Consider the following 25,370-nt stretch of genomic DNA (forward strand, 5'->3'; position numbering starts at 1 on the left):
GTGGCTTGGCTGCAGGGTAAAATGTATCATCATTCTCCTAATATCTCCAAGCTCGACAGTGGCAGCAGCTAAAGAAAATACCAAGGCTTAACTGGGGGCACACGGGACAGCGAGGCAGAAGATAGAAAATATGATTTATGATGGAAATCAATGCAATCATAGTACTCTGTGCTTGTGAAATTGGGCTGTGCCTTCCGTGCCCAGAGGCCCACTTCAGTCCTGCTTCTCAGAAGGTGATGGGGACCCTGGGGACTGGACCAAGGCGGGTGGAGGGGCCCAAATGATTGGGACGCTGTCCAGCTCCTTCCCCTGCCTTCTGTGGGGGGAGTAGGGGTGCAGGGCATTGTCTAAAGAAGAAGATGGAAGGAAGCAAATTAACCTATATCAAAGCCAGGTTTGGGGCACACACTTTTGCCCATAGGACTTGTTCTGCTCACAACATATCCTGTGAAGGTAGAGGATTCTATCCTGCATTTTCAAGTCCACGAAACTGGAGCACAGAGAGGTGAAGTGTCTAAGTTAAGGTCACACAGCTAGTCATGGCAGAGCCAGTTGTGCTGTTCCCATATCATCATACAAACAGAAAGGCTGTAGGGGGCTACCCATGCCATGTGGTGTGAGGGGCCCCGAGAAGGCTCCACCTCACCCAGAACGTCCCCTGCCTGTCCCAGCATTCAGAATTCCACCATTAGCAATATCCCTTTGAATTAAGCCATATCCTATTCATATTTATAAAATGCAGTGGTGGTGGTGGTGGTGACGGTGACAATAATAGAGGTGGTGACACTGGTGATGGTGACAGTTGTGACAGCGGTGATGGTGACAGTGATGGTTTTCAGACATGTTTGTCACTAACAAGGGCAGGGGGTCAGGGTAAAATACAGTCAGGCATTGCAGGGGATAAACATTTCTACTTCACAACTTTTCTAGAAGAACCGAACCAAGAATTCTGCACTGTGGCCTGGGAGATCCAGAAATGTGTGGAACAATCTTTCTTCCTGGCAGATCTGGACACGAGCATTCTTCTGTCACTGAGTGAAAAACCCCTTCACTTTGTGACAAGCCATTTGTGCTAAAGATGTGGCGGCGAGGGGCTGGGGGGGGGGGCGGTGATGGAAAAACGACATCCAAGGATCCCACACGTCAGTTCCAGCCGTCTTGAGGAGTTGGTCTGGGGAGGAGCAGTAACTGAGGTATTGTCCTAAAAGGGGCACTTTGTCCCTAGGTCCTCGGAGAACAAGGCAGGCTTTAAATCACATGGAGGGATGAAGGAATGAGTGAAGGAATGAAGGAACGCTGTCGGGAGCAGCTTCTTTCTGGCTGCACTTATTGAATTCAGAGGCAGGGAATGAAGCTGTACCCTGATGAAGAGCAGCCTCAGGGGAGCCGGGTCTCTGGGGGAACAGGCTGCCGGAGAGGGGCTTTGCAGGACACAGAGAGTCCAGCCCCAGGGAAGCTCTGAGGCCAGGACATCTTAGGAAGCAGCCTTTCTTAAATCAGGCTCTAATGGTAGGGTGAATCCCGAAGAGGGGGCATGGGATTCAAGATGCGGGATGGTGGGTGTCCCCATCTCTCTACCACGTCCTCCTCTCTGGACACTGGGGCCCAGGCCAGCTCTGCATGCACCGTCAGCTCCCCGTCCACCAGACCAGGGGCCACTGCATTCCCCTTCCTAATCAGCACTCTGAGCCCCTGGGACCGAGGCGATGCTGCCGGGTGAGTGCAAAGGGATGCAGGGAGAAGGAAGATATCCGACGGGTGGACAGACACCGCCAGGCCAGAGAGCCAGGGGGAGCAGTGATGCAGCCAGGGCCAGGGAGACACAATAAGATGGAGAGAAATGAAGCGGGACTCCGCCCAAAGCCTGGGGTTGCGGGGCCGGTCCAGAGGGTCAGTCGTGGGGGTCAAAGGGTGACAGCTCTGGCATTTCGAAGGGCACCTGGGGGCCAGCGCCTGCCTTGATGAGTCCTCGGGAGCTCGATAGACTTTCCAAACCTAATTAGTGTTTAATGGTCTGGAGAGACGCCGCATCCGCCGTCACCATCCACACCACGCCGTCCGGCTTCAGATTCTTAATTAACCTTTAAGGAGATGATCCACTGTGGACACCTCGAGAGACCACGTCCATCCCTGTTCGCGCGCGCCAGGGCCCACGGCTCTCTGGGCAGAGCGAAGTGCCCCACGCGCGAGTCTGAGGGTGACTCCAGCCCCCCGATTTGAATCAGGTTTTCGAAACTGCTCTGGAGCACTCATCCCACAGAGGCTACCAACTCAGAACCACCGCAAGTCTAGGGGAGGTAGCGCTGTGCCCACTTAGGGTAAAGGAAAGAAGAGCCGCAGATATCTGCCGCGGCCGATAGGGGGCGCGCAACCTGGCAGGGAACCTCCCCCCTACCCCCACCCCAGTGAGGCATGTGACGTCGAGGCAGCCCGAGGGGTGGGGGGCCGTCAGACTAACAGGGACCTGTCCCCTTGTGAGGAGGTGGGCTTTAGCCTCTGGGCAGGGAGAGTCCCTGAGGTGTCCCCAGCGGCTCATGGTTCAGAATCATCCTGCTTCCTGCAAGGAATGTGGGACGAGGCAAAAGGAGGGGACAATCCAGTTAGAGGACAATCCAGTTAGAGGCGGTGCCTGGAATAGGGCTGGATTCCAACCTGCGGGTGCAGAAGGTATTGGAGGGTGTGAGCCTGGCCCCTGGGCGGCGGCAGTGATGTTCCTAAAGCCAGACAACCCAGGGAGGGAGTCAGGCTTTGGGCTGGAGGTCACGCGTACCTGTGGGACAGCCAAGGGCCAAAGACCGAGAGAATCCAGAATGCAAAGCGAAAGAGGATGGGGATGGTGAGGGGGATATGGGGATCGCCTCCACGGGGCGCAAGTTGAAGAGAAGGGGATGAGCAAAGTCTCCGAGGGGAGAGCAGGGGAGAGGTAAGGGCCCAGCGGCACCTGGGAGAACCCCGCCCCGCCCCCCAGCAAGCAGAGGAGGGCACAGTGCAGGCAAGGAGGGGACAGCAGCGTGAAGAGCGAACCCGTGCACTCCAGCACCCCACACACACACACCTCACCGCCCACACGGCACACACACACACACACACACACACACACACACACACACACACACTGACAACCACACACACACAGCACAGGCACCACACCCTCCCAGTCACCCGCTCCCTCCGCACCCCTGCCTCACACACGCACTCACGTGTCCGCCCCCGCCAAGCCCTTCAGCCCCCACGCACACACGATCACACTCACGCCTAAGCCTGACACACTCGTGGGCAGTGCCCGTGACCCAGAGACCCTGGCGTGTTCCAGGAGGAGGGCCATGATCGATGCTTATTAATGAAGCTGCCCCGGAGATGGCTAATTGATGGCGGTGCGCGGCTGTTGTCTGGAATTTAACCTGATTCATCATTTAGCCTGTTGGAGGCTGGAGAGCTGTGTTAATTAATGCCAGGAAAACAGACTTGGATGAGCTGGCGGTGCAGCCTCATATTAGAAAACCGGGAGCAAGGGGCAGAGGGAGGCGGTGGGGGGAGGGGGAGAGAGAAGGAATGATTAAATCTAAAGCCCAGAGACAAATTCCAAAAAGCCAATGTCAGTGCTGTTTCTAGGATGACTCAGACTTGCGCTTGGCTGGCATCGTCAGGCTATGGTGTGGGATTGAGAGCAATTTCCTCTAGATTTGTCATTTATGTGGTGTGGGCTTTGTTTTTTCCTTTCTCTTGTGTGGGGACTGTCCCTCCAGGCCTGAGACTGAGCCCTAAGAGACAGGGAGGAGGGGCCCCGGGTTGGGGGAGGGCAGTGGGAAAGGCCCCCTTCTGCTCATGGAGGGCGCTGAGCCTGGCAACAGGGTCCAGGGTCCAGGGCAGCCTGGTGGGGCAGGTGGTGGAGGAGGGCTCAGCGCATCTGACTCAGGGGCAGGCTGAAGGGAGACGGGGAGAAGCAGAAGGGAAGGTGGGCTGTGGGACACGTAGACGAGGGTCTCCATCCAGCCCCCCGGGGCCAGGGTGCCCACTCCCCTTCTCGGCTTGTTAGGAGGGTCAGAGTCTAAATGAAGAAGGCAGTGGTTCCACTGTGGCCTGGGAAAGGTCACACCCAGCTGGAGAGCACCGCAGCCACCCCCAGGCGCAGAGCCCCACAGCCACGGGCCCTAGGGAGGCGTGAGCTCTCATGGTGGGATGGAAGAAACAGGTTCTCAGGTCCACGTAGCTGAGGGCAGCCTTGGAAGGTGGGCTTGCCTTGCCCTGTGGAGCTCTGGTACCGGAGCTGGTGAGAGGAAAGGGGAGGGGTTTTCGGGCTGGAAACACATCCTCTCTCGTCACTAGAGCTGGCCAGAGTGGAACTGGGACACCCGTGCAGGAGGAGCTCCCACTGTGGTGTGGGAGCAGGTACGGAAGAGCCAGCGCCCGAGACGAGGAAGGTAGTGGGTGGCTAGGCCCTGCCAGGTGCAGGGCTGTGGGGCTGGGCGTTTAGGGGATCGGTTCTGCTGCTGTGCTGAGAGCAGAAGGCACCCGGCGTGGCTGGGGTCCAGGAAGGGTGGGCTTGAACGCCTTTCGACCAGGCCCTTCTGCAGACTGGATGGTGCGCTCCCCCCAGGGAAGGTTTGCTGTGCCATCCTCGTGCCAGGGAACAGGGCACAGCGAGGGCAGAGCCGGGGCAGGTGGAGGAGAGGCTTTGGGGGAACGAGGAGCAGGGAGAGGAAGGGAGGGGAAAGGCCGGAGAGCATAGCTGCTGTTTGTTTCTTGAGCACTTACTAGGCGCCAGGCACTGTGCTAAGAGCATGACCCGAGCTATCACTCCCGCGGGGCTCTCCACACACCCTCTGGGATGTGATCCTAAGAGGTCAAGTAACTGCCCCACCTCACATGCACAAGGAGGTGGCAGAGCTAGGACTGAAATCCAGGCCTCCCAACTAAATCGGGACTCGTTTCATCCAGAATTATCTATCCACTGCTGTTTTTAAAAAAATCACACACCCCCACTCTGAAGAGGGTTAGCGACCCAGCCTGGCCGTGCAGGCTAATGAGCTTCGTTTCCACGGCAGCAGATCTTAATTAGGACTACAAGGGTCCGCCCACCCTTGCCAGGGCAGCTCTGGCACGTTGGTGGGAGCGGATGAGAAGGACATGGGGCTTGGAGACAAAGAGACAGGCTGCCCTTGGCCACGTGGATCTGGGAAGCCCTGACTGCCAGGTAGGGGCTGAGCCCAGCGGCACTATTCCATCTCCAGGATTCCATCTCCTTACCTGCCACAGCCCAGAGAAGCTTCCACCCACGCAGATGGGGCCCAATCCCAGCCCCATGGCAATGGGGGGACGAGGAAAACTAAAAGGCTGACTGGGGATCCCCTCCCTTCTGGAAACAAGCAGAAGAGACCTTTGACTGGCCCAGGGAAGGGGCACCTCCTTTGTTTGTACCCAGTGGGTGAGGGGAAAGCATTCTGTAAACTTAGATGCCAGAGAGCAGAGAGGGTGGAGGTTGGGAGAGGGATGGGAGCGAGAGAGGAGACAGAGAGAAGGGGAGGGGGCCACCCCAGGCAGTCCCACCAATAGGCTCCGTCAGCGCCGCCGCCCGTTGGCTGGACACTGCAGAGCAGAGCATCCTGTTGCATAGCAACTGCCTGGGGCCTTGTTTGTGGGGCTGGACCACGGACGATGTACGGGCTGCAGAGGCCCCCGTGCCCTGCTCCCCTCCCCGCACCGCGGGCGTCTAGCTCCCCACCCCACCTGCCTACAGGCTGGGAGGGGACCAGATGCCAAGATAGTACTGGCCATTCCTGATCTAAATGTTCACCCCCGACCAGGCTCCACTGCCCCAAGCCCTCTTGCTCTTTCTGAATGTGGCCCTAGTGGAATGCTAGGGGACACCACTGCCCACAGCACAGGCTCAGACCCTCCAGGAGCCACATCAGGCCCCCTGCTTCCACCCGACCTGCCTGCACATCACACTCTGAGACTTTCCTCACACTCTGTGACACCCTGCTGGCTCTTCCCTCAACTCACCTACGTCGTCCACGGTTCTGCCTGCCAGCCAACCCCCTCTACATCCTCCCCACCCCGTGAGTCTGCTCACCGGGCTCATCTGGTGTCAGAGAGGATGGAAGGACATAGCCAAGTCGTGTGGTCAGTGCAAGGTCTGGAGTTGCGAAGGACTCGATAACTGTCACCTGTCACGGTCACTCATGCCTCCCTGTCCTCATCCAGGCACACGGCAGAGGCCATGCAGGTCCACCCACTGTCCTGTCTTGATGGTCATTAAGACAGTCAGGCCTCTGTGCTGCTTCTCAGCTGCCTTCCTTCATCCCCTTGAGGGCCACTTTTGACAGCAGCTGACTGAAGGAATCTAGAGGCCGTGACTGGCAGAGTGACAGGTGTGGCTGGGCCTCGCTGGAGGGGGGCGCAAGGGCTTGGGACTCTGCCCTTCAGACCAATGAGAGGAGGTGAGGATGAAGGGGAAGAAGGGGAAGGATGAGGGTGAGATGCCTCTGCGGGTGACCCAGAGGTGACCTCAAGTGTTTTACCAAGGGACCAACAGAGGGCCTCGGCTGGCAGGCACCCCCCTTCCACCGCTTCAGGGGCAGCTCCGAGCTGGACCATCTAAATGAGGAGAGGGGTGAAGAGCTGACAGGGCCTACATGCCTGACCCAACAAGCGTCAGATGGCCTCCTGGATGCGGGGAATGGGAGCAGAACCAGATTTATTAAAAATCTTATCTGGAGGGTTTGCATTTCAATGGGCTGTGGATTTGCATATTTTAACAATAACCTCCAGGTTCTTCTGTCTGGTCTGCGCTCACTGGCTGTCTCTCTAAACCATGATCACTGGTTCAGTAAACCCTTCCTAATCCGGAGGTACAACATCACCACTTTGCTGGAGGAGGGAGGGTTAAAGGGCCTTTCTCTCTGGACCAGAAATAGGGCTGTTCAGCGGGTCACCACTTCTGGCCTCTGGACACTCCTGCCGCCAGACCGTGGCTGAGGCAGGAGGGAACGATGCCAGTGACAGGCACAATAGAGGATTCAGTCGTCCGTTTGGTCAGTGAGCATTTATTGAACACCTATGGTGTACCGGGTGCCACACCCGACTCTGGGTGTGCAGTCGGAACAGGACAGGTGTGGACCTTCCCTCGTACAGAGGAGACAAATATTAAACAAATAAATCCACAACTTGAGAACCATAATGGCTTATCACTGTCCCAAATTGTGGCAAGGCAATGAAGGAAAGAACGGGGAGCTTGAAGAGACCCCTAATTTATTGCAAGGCCAGGGGGCTGCTGAGACCTGAGGGAGGCGTGGGTGGTGGCTGGGCCGAGAAGGGAGCAAGCGCGCTGCACCCACAGCCGGCTCGGGACCTGCCCTCGGGCCCTGGGAGCCGCACCACCAACTGGCCCGGCCAGGGTCACCTCGGAGTCTGGCCCGTGGTGGAGTGGGGGAGTGCCTCTAGCAGAGGCACATGTCACTCTGCAGTCACTGCTGGGGTGTCCTTAAGTCAACACTTTATGACGACAGCAAACGGGATTCCTTGAATCTCTAACCCCACACTGAACAATTTATTAAAGAGGTAATTAAAACGATATATTTACAACAAGCTACAAATGATGTGCGCTGTTTCTGCCAATCCCCTTCGATCCCGTCTCTCTGGGGGACTGGGGGACCCCTGCAGCAAGGGTTCATCCTTTCCTTCCAAGGTTACTGAGGGCCCACTGTGCACAGCCAGGGGAATCCAGCGGGGCCCAGGATTCAGAATCTGTCCTCCTGGGGCTTTAAACAAACAATTTCTCCATTAATTAATTTGTTCATTATGAATTGCTAAGTGCCATGAAGACAAAATCCTGGTGGAGGACAGGGTCGCTGTAGAGCCGCCTACCTGTGGTCCCCATGTTCTCATTAGTGAGTTCTCTTCTCTATCTGTATCAGATGGTTGCATCCTCACCACCAGCCTTTTACACCAAAGTCTGGAAATTCTCAGTCTATCCTCCCCAACTTGCCCGAAGTTCACCTTTAAAAGATAAATCTTGGGACTTCCCTGGTGGCGCAATGGTTAACGATCCTCCTGCCAATGCAGGGGACACGGGTTCCATCCCTGGTATGGGAAGATCCCACATGCCGCGGAGCAACTAAGCCTGTGCGCCACAACTACTGAGCCCCCGTGCTGCAACTACTGAAGCCCGAGCGCCTAGAGCCCGTGCTCTGCAACAAGACAAGCCACCGCAACGAGAAGTCCGCGCACCGCAACGAAGAGTAGCCCCTGCTCTCCACAACTAGAGAAAGCCCGCGTGCAGCAACGAAGACCCAACGTGGCCAAAAATAAATAAATAAATTTATTTTTAAAAAAGAATTTTTTTAAAGCGAAATCTTTGAGTACCGTTCTCTGTTTCAGAAGCTTGTGCACAGTTCCACCTGAAAACACCTGATGGTCAAGGATATGTCTGATGCCTGGAGCTGGTGGATAGAGATAAGCTTGCAGGATGATGGGGACCCAGAAGGGCATCGTGGTCAGGGCAAGTTCATGGGCAGGCTCCCTGTGCTGTCACACAGGGCGCCACACTCAGAAGGGTCCCATGCTTAGTGTTTAGTGCTCTGCAGCTGCCACCTTGAAATTCTTAAAATTTTATCTTTGAACTTGTGTTTCATAAGTGAAGTCTGTGGCACGAAGGAGCCCATGTAGGGGGCCTGGGGCCTCTGCTTGTGATCGGTTTTGCCTCCCACCGCCTGCCTGATCTATATACATCCTGGTCCCCACGTGAAATCACCCTGCCTTCTAGGCCAGCCAGCAACGGCCTGGGTGGGGTTTAGGGAAGATCGGGTGGGGCCCACTTTCCCTGTGGTACCCCAGGCTGGCAGCGCTGTGGCATGTCTGTCTGGTCAACAGAGGCATTGTCTTATCAGGGGCGAGCATCTTTCAGCTGACTAATGCATCCCTGGCACAGCACTTACAATACCCTTGAGGATCACCCGCCCACTGTGGGTTAGGTCAGCGGGTACCATGGGCACAAGTGAAGTCTGGCTGTACTTCCCATGGCCCACCCTTGGCTGGATTGTACCAGGTCAGTCTGCAGTCAGTGGAAGAGACAACCCAGCAGTCCTCAGGCCCAGCCTGCCCCCCATGGTGCAGGGCGGGGCTCTGGGTACCTGCGAGGGTCTCCATGCCTGAGGAGACCCTCTCTTTCTTCTTAACCTTCCTGAGTCTGGCTCGCCTTTCTCTCCTCTGGCCAGCTCAAGGCACCCTCCAGGCATGAGTCACAAAAACGAATTGTATAATTTTGGTGGTTCTGCATAGGCGTTAAATGTTCTGATGTTTGCACTTAAAACTGGCATCACACAAAATAAAGATGAATGGTAGAATCCATGCTAATAATTTAAAATTTATATTTTTCTTTACTTAAAACGACATCAAATAGCAGGTAAAAAAATACCATGACAAGTCAAGCAAGAGAGAGACCATGAAAGAAAGGGAAAGCTTTATATTTCAGTGCTTTAATGATGCTTTTTTCCTTGCGTTTTGAACAGGGGGCCCTGCAAATTAGGTCTCTCTTCCCAGAGCAGCAGTGCCACTGAAGATGGGGCACAGATGTCCCAACAGGTCCAGAACACAGGGTCTGCTGCTTCACCATTTCCATGACCGTCATGTGTGCTGGGGTGGGGGGCAGACAGCATAAAAGCTGAGTTCACTGGGGGGGATGAGAACAAACAGCAGGACAGATGAAGAGTAGGGGCCAGGCTCTGAGGAATGTGTGGGCGCACAGAGCTAAGAGCTGCTTCCAGCGCAGGCTGCAGGTTTGAACAGAAGAAGGATCAGCATTACCAGATTACTGCATGGTTTTGGGAGATGCGAGCCCTCCTGGTGAGCAGAAAACGGGGTATCACCAGACACCCACACATCCCGAAGGCAGCCAGAAAGGACCTCGGCTTTGAGGTTTGGACATCCACCCTGGAAGTGCGTCTGGGGGCTCAGCTGCCGGCTGGAGAGCACACGCTAGCCATCTCCATAGGCCACGCCAGTAACCCTGCCACCCCCCCTGTCCTCCCCCTCCCCCTCCCCAGCCCCGTGCAGGGCATTGGTCCAGACCTTCCTGAGGCATTTCTGGGTCACAGACTGGCAAACAACACGGAAGCTGACATTTGCTGGGAGCACCGCACTAGTTTCCTCCCTCATCTCGGTTAATCCCAACACCCAACCTGAATGAATTGTCTCATGATGTCTGTGATGTCACACAAGTACTACTCAAGCGTGAGCATGGGTGCACGTGTGCATACACACACACACACACACACACACACACACACACACACACACACACTGAGAGAGAGAGAGAGAGTGGTATAGGGCCATGTGTGGCTGGGGGGCTGAGAGATAACCAAGGAAGTCTTATTGGAAGGGCAGGAAGTCTTTTGATGAAGAGGAGGGTTTGGATGGCCTTTGACGAGTGACAGGGAACTTCCCAGGCTCTTTCTGAGACAGATCTGGGTCAGCTCACGGGGGCCCGGTGTGAAGCAGGGGGCTTAGGGTCCTGAGAAGACAGGTGGAGGGGGACCCAGCTCCAGGAGGAAGGGCCCCAAGTGATCCTGCGGGCAGCAAGGGCTGTCCCCAGTGAAGCAGGGGCGAGTTCCGGACGTCCCCAGGGCTCACCCTGGCACTGGCTTAGGCAGGTGCCAGGCAGTGAGGGACAGAGGGGGCTCAGCCACCCCCCAAAACCTTCGTGCCAGCCCTTAGGAAGGTGATTGCAGCAGAAGGGAAGCCGAGTGAAGACAGTCCCTCTCTGGTCTGGTGGCAGAACACATGTGGGCACTCAGGGACCAGGGGCCCCCTCCGCAGGCTGGGCCTGCTCTGGTGGGGTTTCATTCCAGCCTCAGGGAGCCCCTCGCAGGGCCGGTGTGAAGAGACACAGACAAGAGAATGGCTCTCACACAGGAACAAGCCCAGGGGCACAGCCCAGTTTGTACCAGGAGGACAAGGAAAGCAGTAACTGGAACCACGAGGGTTAATCAGAGCCAGCTTCCCAGATGCCGAGGGACGGCCCTGCACCCGGGCCCACAGTGGGCAGCAGAGACCCGCAGACCGCTGTGGGAGGGAGACGTGGCCCCCGGAGCAGAGATGGGAGGGGGTGTTGGGAGGGGGAGAGGGAGTCAAGAAAGAGCCAGCTGGCCTGTCCATCAATCTGTCTGTCTGCCCACTGGCCACAGGCCTCTCCTTACGCGGGAAGCCACGCTGGACGGACAGGTGAAGCCTTTGGACCAGATCAATCATTGTATTTATTCTAATTGTATCGTAATCGTCCCCAAGGAACCCAGTTCAAATGAGCTTGACATTATTAAAATTTTAATGCCCAGTTTTCATAGCTGAATGAATATTTAAAGGGTATGTCCCAGCTTAAGTTATGATGATGAAGAAATTAATGGAATGTCTTGTTTAATGCATGGGTATGTGTTGATGCAAAAAGTGGCAGAGACGGGGAGAAGAAGGGGAGGTGGGGCCAGGGCAGAGGGGCCTGGGAGGGAAGGAGGCCCTGCCACCCACCACTGGCTGCAGCAGGGAGCAGAGAGGACCCCAGACCTAGGCCAGGACCACTCGCTCCCCCTGAGGGGCCCCCGGGGCTGGAAGCCTGAACACGGTCGATGACAAAGGAAGTTAGTGATGTCCCCAGAGGGCTGACCCCAGAAGCCTGAGGGTGGCTTCAGGGAGCTGTTCCTGACCCAGGGAAGGCGGCCCAGCTCAGGCACCTGGAGGCACAACCGGGGCTGAAGGCCACAGGGGAACACGGGGATGCTGATGACCCAGCCCCGAGGCCCAGGCCCAGGCCCTCCCAGAAGGATAGTACAGTGGCTGAGAGGGACGGGATGGCTGGACAGAGGAGCTGGGACGGGTTAGAGGAAAGGCACCAAGAAATGGGCCCCAGCGCATCCTCGACATTCACCTGCAGGGGATGCCCTGGGGCTCATGTGGCCAAGAGGTCCTGAGGCCACAGTCAAAGTTAGAAGACGGGCAAGGAGATGGCAACTGCCCCTCCCGCCTTCCTACCAGTATCCTCTCTCCCCTGCTTCACAGTTCCTGCCTCACTGCCCATCTCTGCGGCATGGTCTGCCCTCTACTCCCCAGGATGTAAGCATGTCCGGGCGAGGCTAGATGGGGCTGGAGTCTGGAACAGGGAAGAGAAACACGGGCCGAAGGAGGGAGATCTCCCTTCAGGCCCGAGGCATCTGTACAGAGCCTGCTCTACCTAAGAAATCTTCCCAGCTGAGCCTGACACTTTATTTCTGCTGAGAATTAAGAAAGCACGGGATTTCTTTCTCTCCCCATCTATCCTGGCTCCACCCTGACAGCCCGGCAAAGGCTGTACGGACTCTGACCATCCCTAGATAATAATAGGACATGAAATATGACCCCAGGAGCCACAGGTCCATGGGAACCAGGGCAATGCTGCTCCATTGTGGGTGCCCAGGCCATGGCTGAGGGCAGGTGGGAAGCTAGATGAGCCCCTGGGTCCCCACCGCCAGGAGCCCAGTGATGGAGGAGGTCTGGGAGCACCGTCCAGGGCTGGCCTGGTCAGGGAGGGCTTGCTGGGGGCTGGGGGGTGGAACTGAGGGGAATCAGGCCTAAGTCCGTGAGCCTGGGGCACAGCATTCACGAGTGCCCGGGTGTCAAGGACAGCGGGACAGTGGCTGACTGCCTGAGGGTGACATGCCCCAGGGTGGAAGGCTCCACGCACAGGCAGATTCCGTTTGCCTTGTTTAATTTACCACGGAAAATGGGTCCCATTATCACAGAAACAGTTCTACCCCAGCCCTCGTCCGTCAGTAGGACTCACCCCCTCTGCTCTCCATAGAGAGTTGCTGTGGGACTCAGAAACGAGGTGCCAGGGGAGGCGTCCTCCCAGGGTCCCTGCCCTTCCTCCCAGCATTGCCTCTGAGCATTCGTGCTCGGCCTGGGCCTGCTCTGGCCGCAGGGATGGAGCCTCCTCTGCGGCCTCCTCCTTCCCTTGTCTCCACAGCAGCAGAGCCCAGCTGAGCCTGGTTCACACTCCTCTGCCTGCCCCTCCTCACGCCCCACTCCTTACTGGGGAAGCCTGAATCAGCTCACCACTCACCCCCTTCCCCACACTCTGTTTTGAACTTTCCTGGACCTTTCCTAAGCCTGTCACGTCTGGTTCCCAGAATCTCCCGAACATGTAGTCTGGTGTTAAGAGTCCTGGGTTCATCTTGATCACCGTTTACCACCTGTGTGACCTCAAGCTAGTTTCTTAACCTCTCTGAAACTCCATTTCCTTGGTTAAAGATTATCTATTTGCACGCATCCTAGGGGAAGTGATGATCATCCAACAATATAATTTTGTAGCAGCTGTTCATGTTCCTGCAGGTGTAGCAGTGCGGTGCCCCCTTTGCAACTCAATTCCCAACTTGACTGTACATTCTAAACGGAAAAGGGAGAATTCCTGCAGGACTCTTCCCCCTGGAGTACCAGGAAGGCTTCAGGCCAGAGGCTGGTGGGGGTATGGGAACAGAGCTCACAGGCCGAAGGAACACTTGGGGGAGGAAAGTGTCCGGTCGTGAGGAATGGACTGACGCAAGAGGCGGTGGGGGCCAGATTTGGGGGACCAGGCGGAGGAGGTTGTATTCGATTTGGTGGCCCAATTGCCCCTTGCCAGATGGACATCTTCCTTTGACCCCCTCCTTTCAGAGCAGCTTTGGGGTCAAATGAGGTGAAACATAGGAAGTCCAACCCACCCCGTCATCGTAACTTATCACGGTAGCACCGTGCCTGCCCACCCTGGCCGCAGTCTGGATCTGTAACTCCTCCGAGCTTGGCTTTTCATTGGCAAGAGAGAGATAATAACCCGTCCGTGGAGCATTATAATAATTACATAAGCAAGAAAGCCATAGAAATATACCCAGGAGAATACAATGGCCAGAACTGGGTCCAGGTCAGCCGTGGGGCCTTTCTGCAGCTTTGGGGGAGACTAGGAGGAAGGGGTGTTCCAGAAAGGAGGGACAGCCCAGGGAAGCGCTGGATGTGGAGTCTCCAAAGACACAGAACGGGAACCCGAGAGTACAGCCCTTCTCCCACAGCCAGAGGCAAGCTCAGCCTCCTGGACCCTTCGCTCAAGGACTGGAAAGGAGGTGGTCTATGGGGGAGCCAGGACCCCCGAAATGAAGCTAGGAATTTCCTATGTCCCTCTTCCTTCTCCCTGTTAATTGGAGGTTCCCGTAAACCCACACCTTCCTCCGCGGGCAGAGCGTACATACCAAGTACCTTCATTTCCCTCAACTCCATAAGGGGTGCCGAGTGGGGACCTCCTGGCAAACAATGGCACCCGGACCCCCTCTTAGGGGACCGGCCCCCCCCAGAATCCTATCTTACCCTCCGGGCCACCTGTGCTTCCTTTTCCTCTGTTCTGTGCCCTGCCTCCCGCCTCTGTCCTTCCTTGCGTGGCTCTGCCCTTCCCCTGGCCTCATCTTCACCTTGCTGAGTCACGGGCACCCACGCTCCCCCACCCATCGTCTTGACGCAACCAAAGCTCACTTCGAATCCTAGACCAGAAGGAAGCTTGTGACTGGCTAGTCCAGCCTCCATACACAAGGGGAATTGGCAACGGAAAGTCACCTGGTGCAGGACAAAAGCCCAAAAATAGCCCTGGCGGACCCAGGTTCCCAGGCACATCTTGCCACAAGGGGGCCCCGCCTCAGCTTCTCCATCTACAAAATGGGGGCATTGAGTACGTGCGCTGCCTGCCTCTCAAGGTTTGTTTGTGAGAGAAATGCAAATAGAGTAAAAGGGATAAGAGAGGCACAGGACAAGCAAAAGCACTGGCAAAGACAAAAACACAATTCCATTTGCGTGATTCCTACCATTTTTATTGTGTGAAATATCCTCAGGGCCTGAGAGCCCACCTTATGCCTCCTCCGGCATCCGGAGGATGGAAAACAGGCTGCGGAGCCCCAGATCCTGGAGTTCAGAGCCCCCTAGTGGCCTGAATGAGGCATTGAAACGGATCCTCCAGAGAGGCCGGCGGCTAAAAGGCTGGGGGCGTCAGGCCGTGCCTGGTGTCGTCCTGGCACCCAGACACCACGTGAGACAAGTAGCTGTGCCCACTCCACATACACCCCGAGGGGACAGCCTGGCCGCAGTCAGGAGCCCCAGCCCTGAGCTCTGCTCCATCAAGGAGCTGAGTGGTCCAGAGCCTCAGGCACCCCTGGGACCCCCAGCCAGCGTCTGCAGGATACTGCGGGGATGGGGTGCAACTCACTGCCATGCCCCAAACTGGGCAGGAGTTAGTCTTCGGCCAGAGACCAGCTAGTTTCAGCAAAGCGATCTGTCTCCAGGGTGAGCCAGAGAGGGGACACCTCAGATTCTAGTATCACAGCAAGAGGTACTCAAAGCTGGGAGAGGGATCACTGGAGGTCCCTCTCCGGATCGGAGACCTCCAATCCTGAGAAACCCTCCTGAAATCAGGGGACCCTGGGGACCACGCTGGGGAGGGGAGATGGGTGGGGCTTTAGTGAAGACCCGCTCGTTTGCAGCTGCGCGGGTACGCGGGTGTATGTGTCGGTGGTGTGGTCCGTGCGCTATGTCCCCGTGAACAGCTGCGTATCTTCGGGTGCAGATGTGTCTGCTCTAACACTGCCCCCCTGTGCTCTGTTGCAGATGAACCGGCCAATCCAGGTGAAGCCAGCGGACAGCGAGAGCCGAGGAGGTAGTAGCTGCCTGCGCCAGCCCCCTTCACGTGAGGGCCCACTTGTCTCTGCCCCTCCCCCTCCCTCCTTTCCTCCCCTCCCCCCTCCCCTCCCCCGATGCAGCATTGCAGCAACTCCCTGCCGCCTCCCCCTGCCCCCTGGGACCTCATGGCCCAGGGTTGGAACAGGGCTTTGGAGCCCTGGGTGACGGATGTGGGGACAGAGTAAAGAGGATGGGGGAGAATTGGGGTCTGCCGTATGCTGGGGTTCCTTCCTTCCCATGAGTAAACAAGTAGGATGTCCTGGGCGCTCCACTGCCCCCTTTAAGACACCCAAAAGGGTAGGCCCACCTCTGTGTCACCAAGGCAATCCCCACTGGGATGGGACTGGACTAGTTGAAAGGGTGTCAGGCTGGGAGGGAGGAAATGTGTTTCAGTCCTGCCCTGGGAAGGCTCAGGCCAGAGTGGGTGAATCTGAGGGGGGCTGCCCACTGCGGGGTGGGGCTGCTGAAGTCAAGACCCTGGACCTACATACAGGTGGACAGGCAGATGTCTGGAAGGGGACAGAGCAGGAGGACAGAGCCTCACCCCCAGACTCAGGCCTCTTGCCCCAAGGGGAGGCTCTGTTCCGTCCACCAGCGGGGGCCTCCCCGCCGCTCCCCCACTGCACACAGAGGCTCAACCAGGCCAGGCTCTGGCTCCTCTGCCGAGCGGCCACCCTCCAGGCTTCTGGCCCGGGTGTCCGTGCCCACACCACGCCCCTGGGCTCTCCCTGGCTAGGCCTGGACACTCGCTCTCATCTCAGCTCAACCGGGCGCTGAGGAACTTCTCTCTCCCTCCCCCTCTCCCCCCCTCCCAATTTTCCAGGAAATTAAGAGCAATAAATAGGCAAAAGCTATTTGCAAATTCAGTCAAGGTTCTTGTCCTGAGGAAACTGTAGTGTGGCCACAGGTGGCCTGCCCACCCCTGGGACCTGTGGTCCCTCCAGCACAGGCCTCTGCCCTCTGGGCCCCAACAGGGCCTCCACCCTGGCACAAGGCCTCTATGGCTCTGGGGCCCTCCTGACCCAGGCCTCGAATCCCACCCAACAAACCCAGCTGCCCGAAGGGGCCCCGTGCCCCAGGGCACAGGTGCGCCTCCCTGTGGCCCTCTGAGAGCTCCCCATCCCGAGGACCCCGATCATGGGAGCGGGTTGGTTGAAGAGTAAAAATGGATCAGGTGTGAAGGGCTCATGCTGCAGACCACACCTGGGTCACGCTGCTTGCTCCTGCCCCTCTCCTGGCAGTCCAGTTACTTGGTTTTCTCTGCACACAGAGGCTCCTCAAACACCCAGGGCCAGGCCCCCTGCCCTGGCGGAGAGAGGCGTGCAGTCTGGCCTCACGCAGGTGCCCTCGGTGACACGGGGCAGAGGCAGGGCCTCTCCCAGAGACTGTCTCCAGGAGAAAGGACCAACAGGACCTGGCCCCCAGGTCACCTGTCAGGCAGTGACTCACCTGCAACGCCCTGTCCGTGTGGCAGGGCCAGGAGGCAGCAGAGACCCCTGGCTTTGGTAGGGAGGGAGCTCGGACGGTAAGTGGCACCTGCGGTCCCAGAGGAGGGGTCCCCGAGATGGGGGCAGCCAGAGACCTCGGAGGACGAGGACGTGGCACTTGAGCTGCCTTGAAGGAGGGGATATTCCACACCTGGAGAAGTCGGGGTGGCATGAAGAAGGCCTAGTGTAATCCAGGACGGGAGCAGGGTGTCGGGAAGCCTGCTGCCAGCGAGGCCGCGCTGCGCTCTAATGCAAACCGTTTCTCCCCTCACTGGCCTTGGAGGCAGTAACTCTCCAACTTCAAGTTGCTAACCTCATCTCCTTTCTCCCATATATCTCCTGCGCTGACACTTGCCCCAAACCAGATTAATCAGCTCTTTTATTCTTCCTGCAGTAGAAAGGGGGGAAAAGAGAGCCAAACCTAAACATCTATCTATTAATTGCATATTCAGTAGTAAACAAGGAGATGATCCTGAGTAAGCATCATCACCAAGCTATTTGAAAAGAAAAAGAAAGTTTAAATAATTTAATATCCATTAAATACTTCTTCAGTGAGGGGAGGGGATGGGGGAGAGGTGAACGTTAAAAAAGATGAAAGAAATGGGAACAGGAGAAAGGTATGGAAGGCAGGGGTGGGAGTGGAAGGGGCGGGGCAGGAACACGATGGGACAGGAAGAGCCCAGAAAGGTGAAGGGAAAGGGGCAGAAGGAGGAGGGAGGCCTGGGAGAAAGTGGGTAGAGGGGAAGGTGGCAGGGAGCTGGGGAGACTTGGGGGCACAGCTGGGAGGAGAAAGGAGGGGCAGGAAGAGGAAGTGGCCCCAGAGGGAGAGGTGGGTCTGCACCACCCGGGCTCTCCTCATCCCAGATTAGCTAGGTGCTTGGCTGGAGCTCCCCAGGAAGAGTACAGGACGGCAGCTCTTGTTCTGGTCCTGGGTTCTATTCCCATCTTTGTCCAGAATGAGCTCTGGCCCGGACACTGCTTCTCTGGGCCTCCACCCCCTCACCCAGGGATGGGAGATCTCACTATCCAGGAAAGCTGCTGTTTACAGAGCACCCACTGAGGGCTGGGATTTGATCTGATTTGGCCACAGCACGCAGCCTGTGGGACCTTAGTTCCCCAACCAGGGATTGAACCCAGGCCCTCAGCAGTGAGAGCGCAGAGTCTTAACCACCAGACCGCCGTGGGCCAGGACTTTAAACAAATGCGTTTAATCCATACAAAAACGTTGGGAGGTGGAAGTTATTGGCCCCACTTAAAGGTACAAACCAAGGCACAGAGAGGCTAAGTAACTTGTTTCAGGTCACACAGCTAGGTGGTGGCAGAGCCAGAATTCAAAGCCCTGCCTGTCAGTAACCAGCACCCAGGTGCTCTGCATTCCTCTGACTCCTAGGATAGTCTTTCGGACTCAGGGGACAGTGGGAAGGTGCTGCAGGCGTTTGTCATACCTCTAGGGCTATTCTCAAGGTAAATGAGGGGAGAGGAACAGGGTCCCAGGTGAGGGAGGCAGGGCCAGTCTGGACGAGAAGCTCCCAGACGTACCCATAAGACATGAGAGACCAGGACTGCAGGGGTCAGAGAAGAGAGAACCCACTGTGGCCTGGAGCAAGCAGGGAGGGCTTCCTGGAGGAGGTGAAAACTGGACCAAGAGGTGTAGACTTGGCGGGAGACAGTGAGGTCCCAAAGTGAAAATGGAACCCTGAACACAAGGCCAAGGGGTTGCACTTGTCTCCGTCAGAAGGAGGAGCCACTGACCCCATGGAGGACCAGGCAAAGAGAGGGCATCACAGCTGTAACATCCCTGGGCAGGAAGAGAGGAGACAGCCCCTGATACCACCACCAAGAGCTAGGGCTCCAGCTAGGTGGGGAAAGAAAACCAAAGGAGAAAGAGCTTCCCCAGGACCCATCCCGCTGCAAGGAGAATCCTGTTAACCCCACAGAACTTGCTGGAGCAAGTTATATATCAACTCAGATTCACCCCCAAATAAGCAAGCCCGTTCATTCACCAGGGGAGTGAGGCAGGCTGGGGACAGAGAGGAACCAGGTAGAGGGCACCCTCCCACCTGCCCTGGCCATCTCAGAGGCAAGGACGCTTTCTTGGGCGTGAACTGTTGTGTCCTTTGCCTCCTAGCAGACAGACACACCCGCCCCAAGAGCTGGTTCACGGTCCCCGTCTGAACTGGGTCTCCACAGCTGCAGGGGCCCTTCAGCCTCTCCGTTTCACTCTCAGCCTCTGGGTGGGTGCCCGCAGTGTGCTGCCCTGTAGCCCTGACCCCCTCCCCATCCTCCCTGGTCTCAGTCCAAATGAGTGCTACGGCTGAAGACAGGATAAGCTCCCCCCACTCCGCCGCCCCACCCCACCCCCCGGCCCCAGGCAAGGCTCCTGCAGCCAGAATGCGGGGGATCCTTTCAGGACGTCAGGCTCTGAGCAGCCTGGCCTCAGGCAGCAAACCTGCTTGGGGGCTCCCTGGGCTGAACTGGAGGAGGCGGGGCTGGGGTCCACCACCCCCCCTCAAGGGGCTCAAGGGGGTCAGCAAACAGGTAGGAGCCCTTGAGGAGGGAAGGGGTGGCTGAGACCTGGGCCAGTACAGCAGGTGTAGGCCTGGTCCCACCCCACCTCCGCCAGTCCCAGCCACATAGCAGCAGATGTGAGCTGTGCCACGGGAACCACACCCCTCTGACCCCATCACCAGAAACCACCCCCACCTCTTCCCAGCAGCCAGCTGCAGGTCAGAAGTTTCAGCTAATGCAGCCTCATCCGGGGCCCAGATGAGGGAGGCACTCACACACCTTTCCCACCAACACGCTGTCCGCTCAGCGCTGACAAAGGCACCCACAGACACACACCCAATTCCACACTCGTGCCTGGTGAAGTGAAACCGAACGTCCCCACCAGGGATCCAGTGACTGGGGGCGGGGCACAGACTGGGGCCACCCGTTTATATCTCATCTACATGAAATGACAGAACAAAGCAGCAAGATGTCAGGCTGAGGCGCTGGAGAAGTTAGAAACCAAGACGGCTTGGCAGGGAGTCCTGGGAAAGAGGGGACTCAGGGTTCAAGGGGCTGCCCCCTCAGAGGGAGCAGGGAGGCACTGGGGAGCCCTTCCGAGGGAACAGGAGCAAGGGTGAAAGCAGCCCTCCCAGGTGGCCGCCACGCTCTCACCCCTCCAGGGACCCAGACTGGAAACCACATGAGCACAGACACACTCCAGCCTCCAGCAACGTGTGAGACGTGTGAGCCCGAGCTCAGGAAGCGGTCGTGCCCACCGTGGGGACCGATGGGGGGCTCCCGCGGTCCCTCTCTGGCCCATCAGGCGTGTTTTCCTGAGGGGGCCTTGGTCAGGCCCAGGCTAGGGAGGCAAAGGGGCAGCTGAGACTGAACATGATATGGGAGCCTGGACGGAGGCCCGATGATCGTGGAAGGAAGGGTGTAGGGTGGACACAGCAGGAAGGCTGAGCTCCGCGTTATAAAGTCCTGTGGTTCCTCCACCCAACCCCGCCCCGGGCGGCAGGGCCTGGAGGAGGCTCCAGCGATGTCAAGGGGAGTGGCCCTGAGCTGCAGCCATGGACTGTCCCCCCGCCCGCCCCTGCCCGCCCCGATACACGCGCACACACACACACGGAAGCTTCTAGAGGGTGACGGAACCTCTCTTATGTACCCCTCCAAGTCCTGCAGAACCACCTGGGGCTGAAGTCCCCCACCCCCGAGCTTCTACTGCCTCCCCGTCCTCCCTTTGCAGACCTGGGAGCCCATGTCTGCGTCTCTCCACCAGTTCAGTCTCCCCCTCCTGTCTCGGTCTCTCTCTGGCCGGAAGGGCAGGGCAGGAAGGCATGGAGGGCTGGGCGCAGGTGCGACAGTCCGTGAGTCATTCGTTTCCACCGAGGCAGGTGAGGGCCGGTCACTTAGCCAAGTGGCTCCTGCAGCCTCTCGCGGCTCCCTGTCCGTTTAACAGCATCTTCAGGGCGTCCGTCCCCCTCATCACAGCCAGCGCTCTCGTGGCAGCGGAGTCCCGCTGGGCCAGCAAATGAGGTTGGACACGAGGCATGTGGACGTGGCTCTGAGGCCCTCCCCGAGGCCACATTCCCCACTATAAAACCGGGGCTGACTCCGTCTTCCCAGCCCCTCCACCATCTGTAGCCCCATCAGTTCCTGTGGCTTTTAAAATCCTATTAAGTTCCTCATTTCTCCTCTAAGCATTATTTTATTTCTAAACAGACCCAGACCATGTGCTGTCGGGAGGCCTTCAAGGGTCTGTTGGGGACCGGCTGAGGGGTGTGGGCCTCACCTTGCGGTCCTGGGGCCCACGAGACCCATGGCCACACTGGTGACCCGCCGATGCCGGGCTTCTCACGTCCAGACTTTTCTAGCTATTTAGTCCCATGCTCTAGGTAGGCAATTTCGTGAGCAGCAGATGAAATGGCCCTGCTTTCATCAATATACAGAAGTTTCCATTTTCCAATCTTGAGAGGCAATAAATGACTCACTTGACAAAAGCTTCTGGGTGAACAGAAACCCCCCAAGGTTCTGCTAGGAAGCCCCTGTCCCAGGCAGGAGGGGGTACAAGAAACATAAGGCTAAAGGGCGGGGGGGAGGCACAGCACACTGAAGATTCATCTGAAATGATACCATGACAGTAAGAAACAAGGTTTTAAAAAACGGTGTTACTCTAGATGACCCCTGACCCGAGGTGCAGTTCAGGGGGAGGGGAGGGGGAAGGTGTAAGGAAAGGCTTGGAGGACAGGTGTGAACCCCTGCAGAAGGTCCTGGGGGTGGGGTGGACAGAGGCTCTGGCCCCAAGAACAGCCCCATTTCTGCCACAGCCAAGCCACCGTCTGGAAGTCAAGTCCCACAGCAAGAGCGCCCCCCACCTCTGCCCCAGCCTCTCCCCTTTGGGACCTCAGGAGCGTCCCCCCGGGGTCCAGCACAACCTGACCTCTACTTTGGGGCTCCTGGTTTGTACCCTGCTGGAGAGACCTCAGAATGAGTGGAGCCAACCCCACCCCAACTAGAGGGTGTGACCTTGGGCTGAGAAGGGGTCCAGTGACTGAGGCCCCAAGCAGCTACCTAAAGGAGAGGGGTCTGCAGCTCAGAGCAGAAAATGCCCCACACTCCCCACCCCCCGATCTGTCTGTGTCCCCACAGAAGCTCCTGGAAGCAGGCAGTGTGTGGACCCCCGGAAGTGTGTGTGATAGGGATGTGTTTCCTTTCTACACACACCCCTCCCAGACCCTGCAGACCCCCGTATCCTTAGATCCTCTGTCCTCCGGTTCAACATCGTGCTCCCTTCCTGCAGCTGTGTCTGCGCCCAGGGGCCTGGAGCGAGACGTCAAGGTGAACCTTTGGCTGGGGGAGAGCTAAGTGCCCTGTTGGCCAGGACACAGCACCCCGTGGCCTGGAGGGGCCCAAGGAGCCACTGTGTCCACCTTCCCCCGTGAGTCGGCCTCTCACCCAGCTCCCCCCGCTTCAAAAAGCATCAAGAAGAAGAGCAACCCCAGGGCCTCTCTCAGCCCATCAGAGCTCAGAAACCCTGTTCTGTCAGCCTGCCCTGCCCTATTCCCACTGGAATTCCTCAAGCTGTAGACTGTAATGTTTTCCCTTGAACACCAGCCCCAAAGCCAGTGTCCCCGCAGATCTTCCCTGTACTTGCATCCCTGATGTATTTTGGGCTGATGTTTAAGAAAAAGCAGTACAGTGTTCAGCTTGGGAAATTCATGTCAGACCTAAGACAGCGCTTCCCCACTTCCCAGACAGTGGTGGCGCTCAGCCTCGCGCGGGGCCCTCTGCTTTCTGGAAGGACTGAGGATTGGACATTTCATCACCAGGCCAAGTGGCCCACCCAGGGCTTGGCTTCTTTGATGGGCAGGAAGTTCTACCACATATCTGACCATAATCTCTCCTACTGTTTAAGCACTTCCAAGTTAGGCTCCCTAGATCATGGTGCAAGGTTCCCCTGCCCTGGGGTTTTATTCTCCATAACCCCTGTTCCTTCTGTCTTAAAAGGATCTTTGTCTCCTTTCTTTCCCAAGCTCCTTTTAAAAAGAAATTTTAAAACTCCAGAAAGGTCCTCTGGTTGACACAACTGAACCCAAATAGCAGCTGCATGAAGACAGGTCTCTGTGGTTGGGGAAGGAGGTGGCTGGTGGGAACGGTCCCTAGAGAGGGCCCCGTGGGGCAGGCACACATTATAGATACCTCGGTAACTCCTGCCATAAGTGTGAAATTATAATTAACTGCAAACCTGCCAGGCTTAAAGGGACTTTAGGTTTTCAGCTGGGGGAAAGGGTGTTGATTGATCTGCATTTTGTTTTTAAGGTTCTTTTAATCCATTCGGCAAGTTAAGTTGAGACTCACGGCTCCTCACCAAAATCCCTCTGGCCCCGGCTAATTTAGCAAAGGACTGTTTCAGGGGAAATGGGATATTAATTATTGCAAATGGGCTCCTGGATGATATATAGAAGCTGCCTCATGTGTGCCCAGGGTGAAGGGGCTGATGACAGGAATAGGAATGACAGAGAGAGGGACCCACGGGGCCCTGTCTCCCACTCCGTGCCGCTCCCACGGAGTCCTGTTGCGGGCATTGTGTGGGCAATGCAGGGGAAGATGCCCGCTTCCTCAGGAGACAGGCAGGACCAGCAAGAGGATGTCACAGGCAGTCCTTCCTGGACCAGGCGTTCCTCAGAGAGGCAGCCCTGACGTGGGCAAGATGTATCCAGTGCCCTCCTGGCCCCCAACACACACCCCTTGGAACAGCCTGAGAGCAATATGGGAGCAGTGAGGCTGTGCAGTGGGAGGATGGGATGGGAGGCAGAGAGAGACAGCACGGACCAGAGAGATCAGAAAGGGAAACACCTGGGACTCCCCTGGTGGCGCAGGGGTTAAGAATCCGCCTGCCAATGCAGGCGACACGGGTTCGAGCCCTGGTCCGGGAAGATCCCACATGCCGCGGAGCAACTAAGCCCGTGCGCCACAACTACTGAGCCCGCGTGCCCCAACTACCGAAGCCCATGCGCTTAGAGCCCGTGCTCCGCAACAAGCCAAACCACCACAGTAAGAAGTCCGCGCACTTCAACGAAGAGTAGCCCCCGCTAGCCGCAACTAGAGGAAGCCCTCACCCAGCAACGAAAACCCACCGCAGCCAAAAATAAATAAATAAATTTATTAAAAAAAAAAAAAGGGTAACACCTGATTGACCTTCAGAGGGGAGACGATTTGAGGGAGGAAAGGCAGACCTTTCCAGGTGGGAAAATAACCCGGCCAAGGAAAGCTTGGAGGATCCCAAGAGGCCAGAATCAGGCGTCTACTGTCGGGGGAGGGCAAGATATGGGAACAGTGATTTCCAGAAGGTGCTGTAAATTGATGCCTTTAGGCAAAGGGAAGCCATCTAAGGCTTTGGGGCAGATATAAGTCGTGCTTTGGAAACCGTAGCTTGGGGAGACTCAGCCAGATGGGGGAAGGGAGCCAGAGCAGGGGAGAGAGAAGGGCCAATGCTGGCATCACACCCACATGTCCTGCCCTTCCCACAGTGATGTCTCACCACCTCATGTCACAAAGGGGATGGTGACAGCCCCTTGGAGCTGCCATAGGTGGAATACAGTTGGTGAGCTGTGGAATCCCCCCTGATGACAGCTGCTGCAGTTATTTTATTCTTGGTGTCCAGTCCATGGGAAATGAGAGGTGACGGGGGTGAGGACCTCTGACAAGGTGTGATCAACAAAGTGCAAAGAGAAATCGTACTGCCCAGGGCCAGAGCTCTACTGTGCGTATGAATTTACCAGAATGGGGTGGGACAAGGAAGGCTTCCTGGAGGAGGTAATTATTGGAATGACAGGTTTACCAAGAGGTAGGATCTGGGCTGTGTCACAGGCAAAGACATGAAAACAGGGACAAGCAAGGCAAGTATGTGGCATCTTAGACTTTTTAAAAAATAATGTAGAAGAGTTGCTTTGGCTAAAGAAGAGAGAGTCCAGAAGACCAGATGTGATGCATTGTGGGTCTCACTGCCGCTTGCATTCCAGGGTGTGGACACCTATACCCGTGAACGGACAGTGTCTGAATCTGGGGGGGGCCTGTATCTTCTCACCCTTCAGTCCAAGTTCACCAGGCCCAGTCTTCCTGATCAGATGTGCCTGTCTGCTCTCCTTCCCCACCCAGCCCAGGACGATGCACAGGGGA

At 57.0% G+C, this 25,370-nt stretch overlaps 1 protein-coding gene across 27 annotated transcripts in view; it reads left to right on the forward strand.

Annotated features, from left to right (window-relative positions):
* CELF4 (CUGBP Elav-like family member 4) overlaps nt 1–25,370 on the forward strand; it is a gene marked incomplete at both ends in the record, with an annotated part of 298,840 nt that overhangs the window by 208,331 nt on the left and 65,139 nt on the right. For 14 of the 27 annotated variants that reach the window (XM_079942015.1, XM_079942006.1, XM_079942016.1 and 11 more), the window contains one exon: nt 15,640–15,718. In XM_079942015.1, the coding sequence (XP_079798141.1) occupies nt 15,640–15,718 (79 nt within the window). The remainder of the gene's footprint in view (nt 1–15,639; nt 15,719–25,370) is intronic. The other 13 variants (XM_079941997.1, XM_079942008.1, XM_079942002.1 and 10 more) reach the window with 2 other exon arrangements.

Source organism: Stenella coeruleoalba, assembly GCF_951394435.1.
Source record: "Stenella coeruleoalba genome assembly, chromosome: 14".
NCBI lineage: Eukaryota > Metazoa > Chordata > Mammalia > Artiodactyla > Delphinidae > Stenella > Stenella coeruleoalba.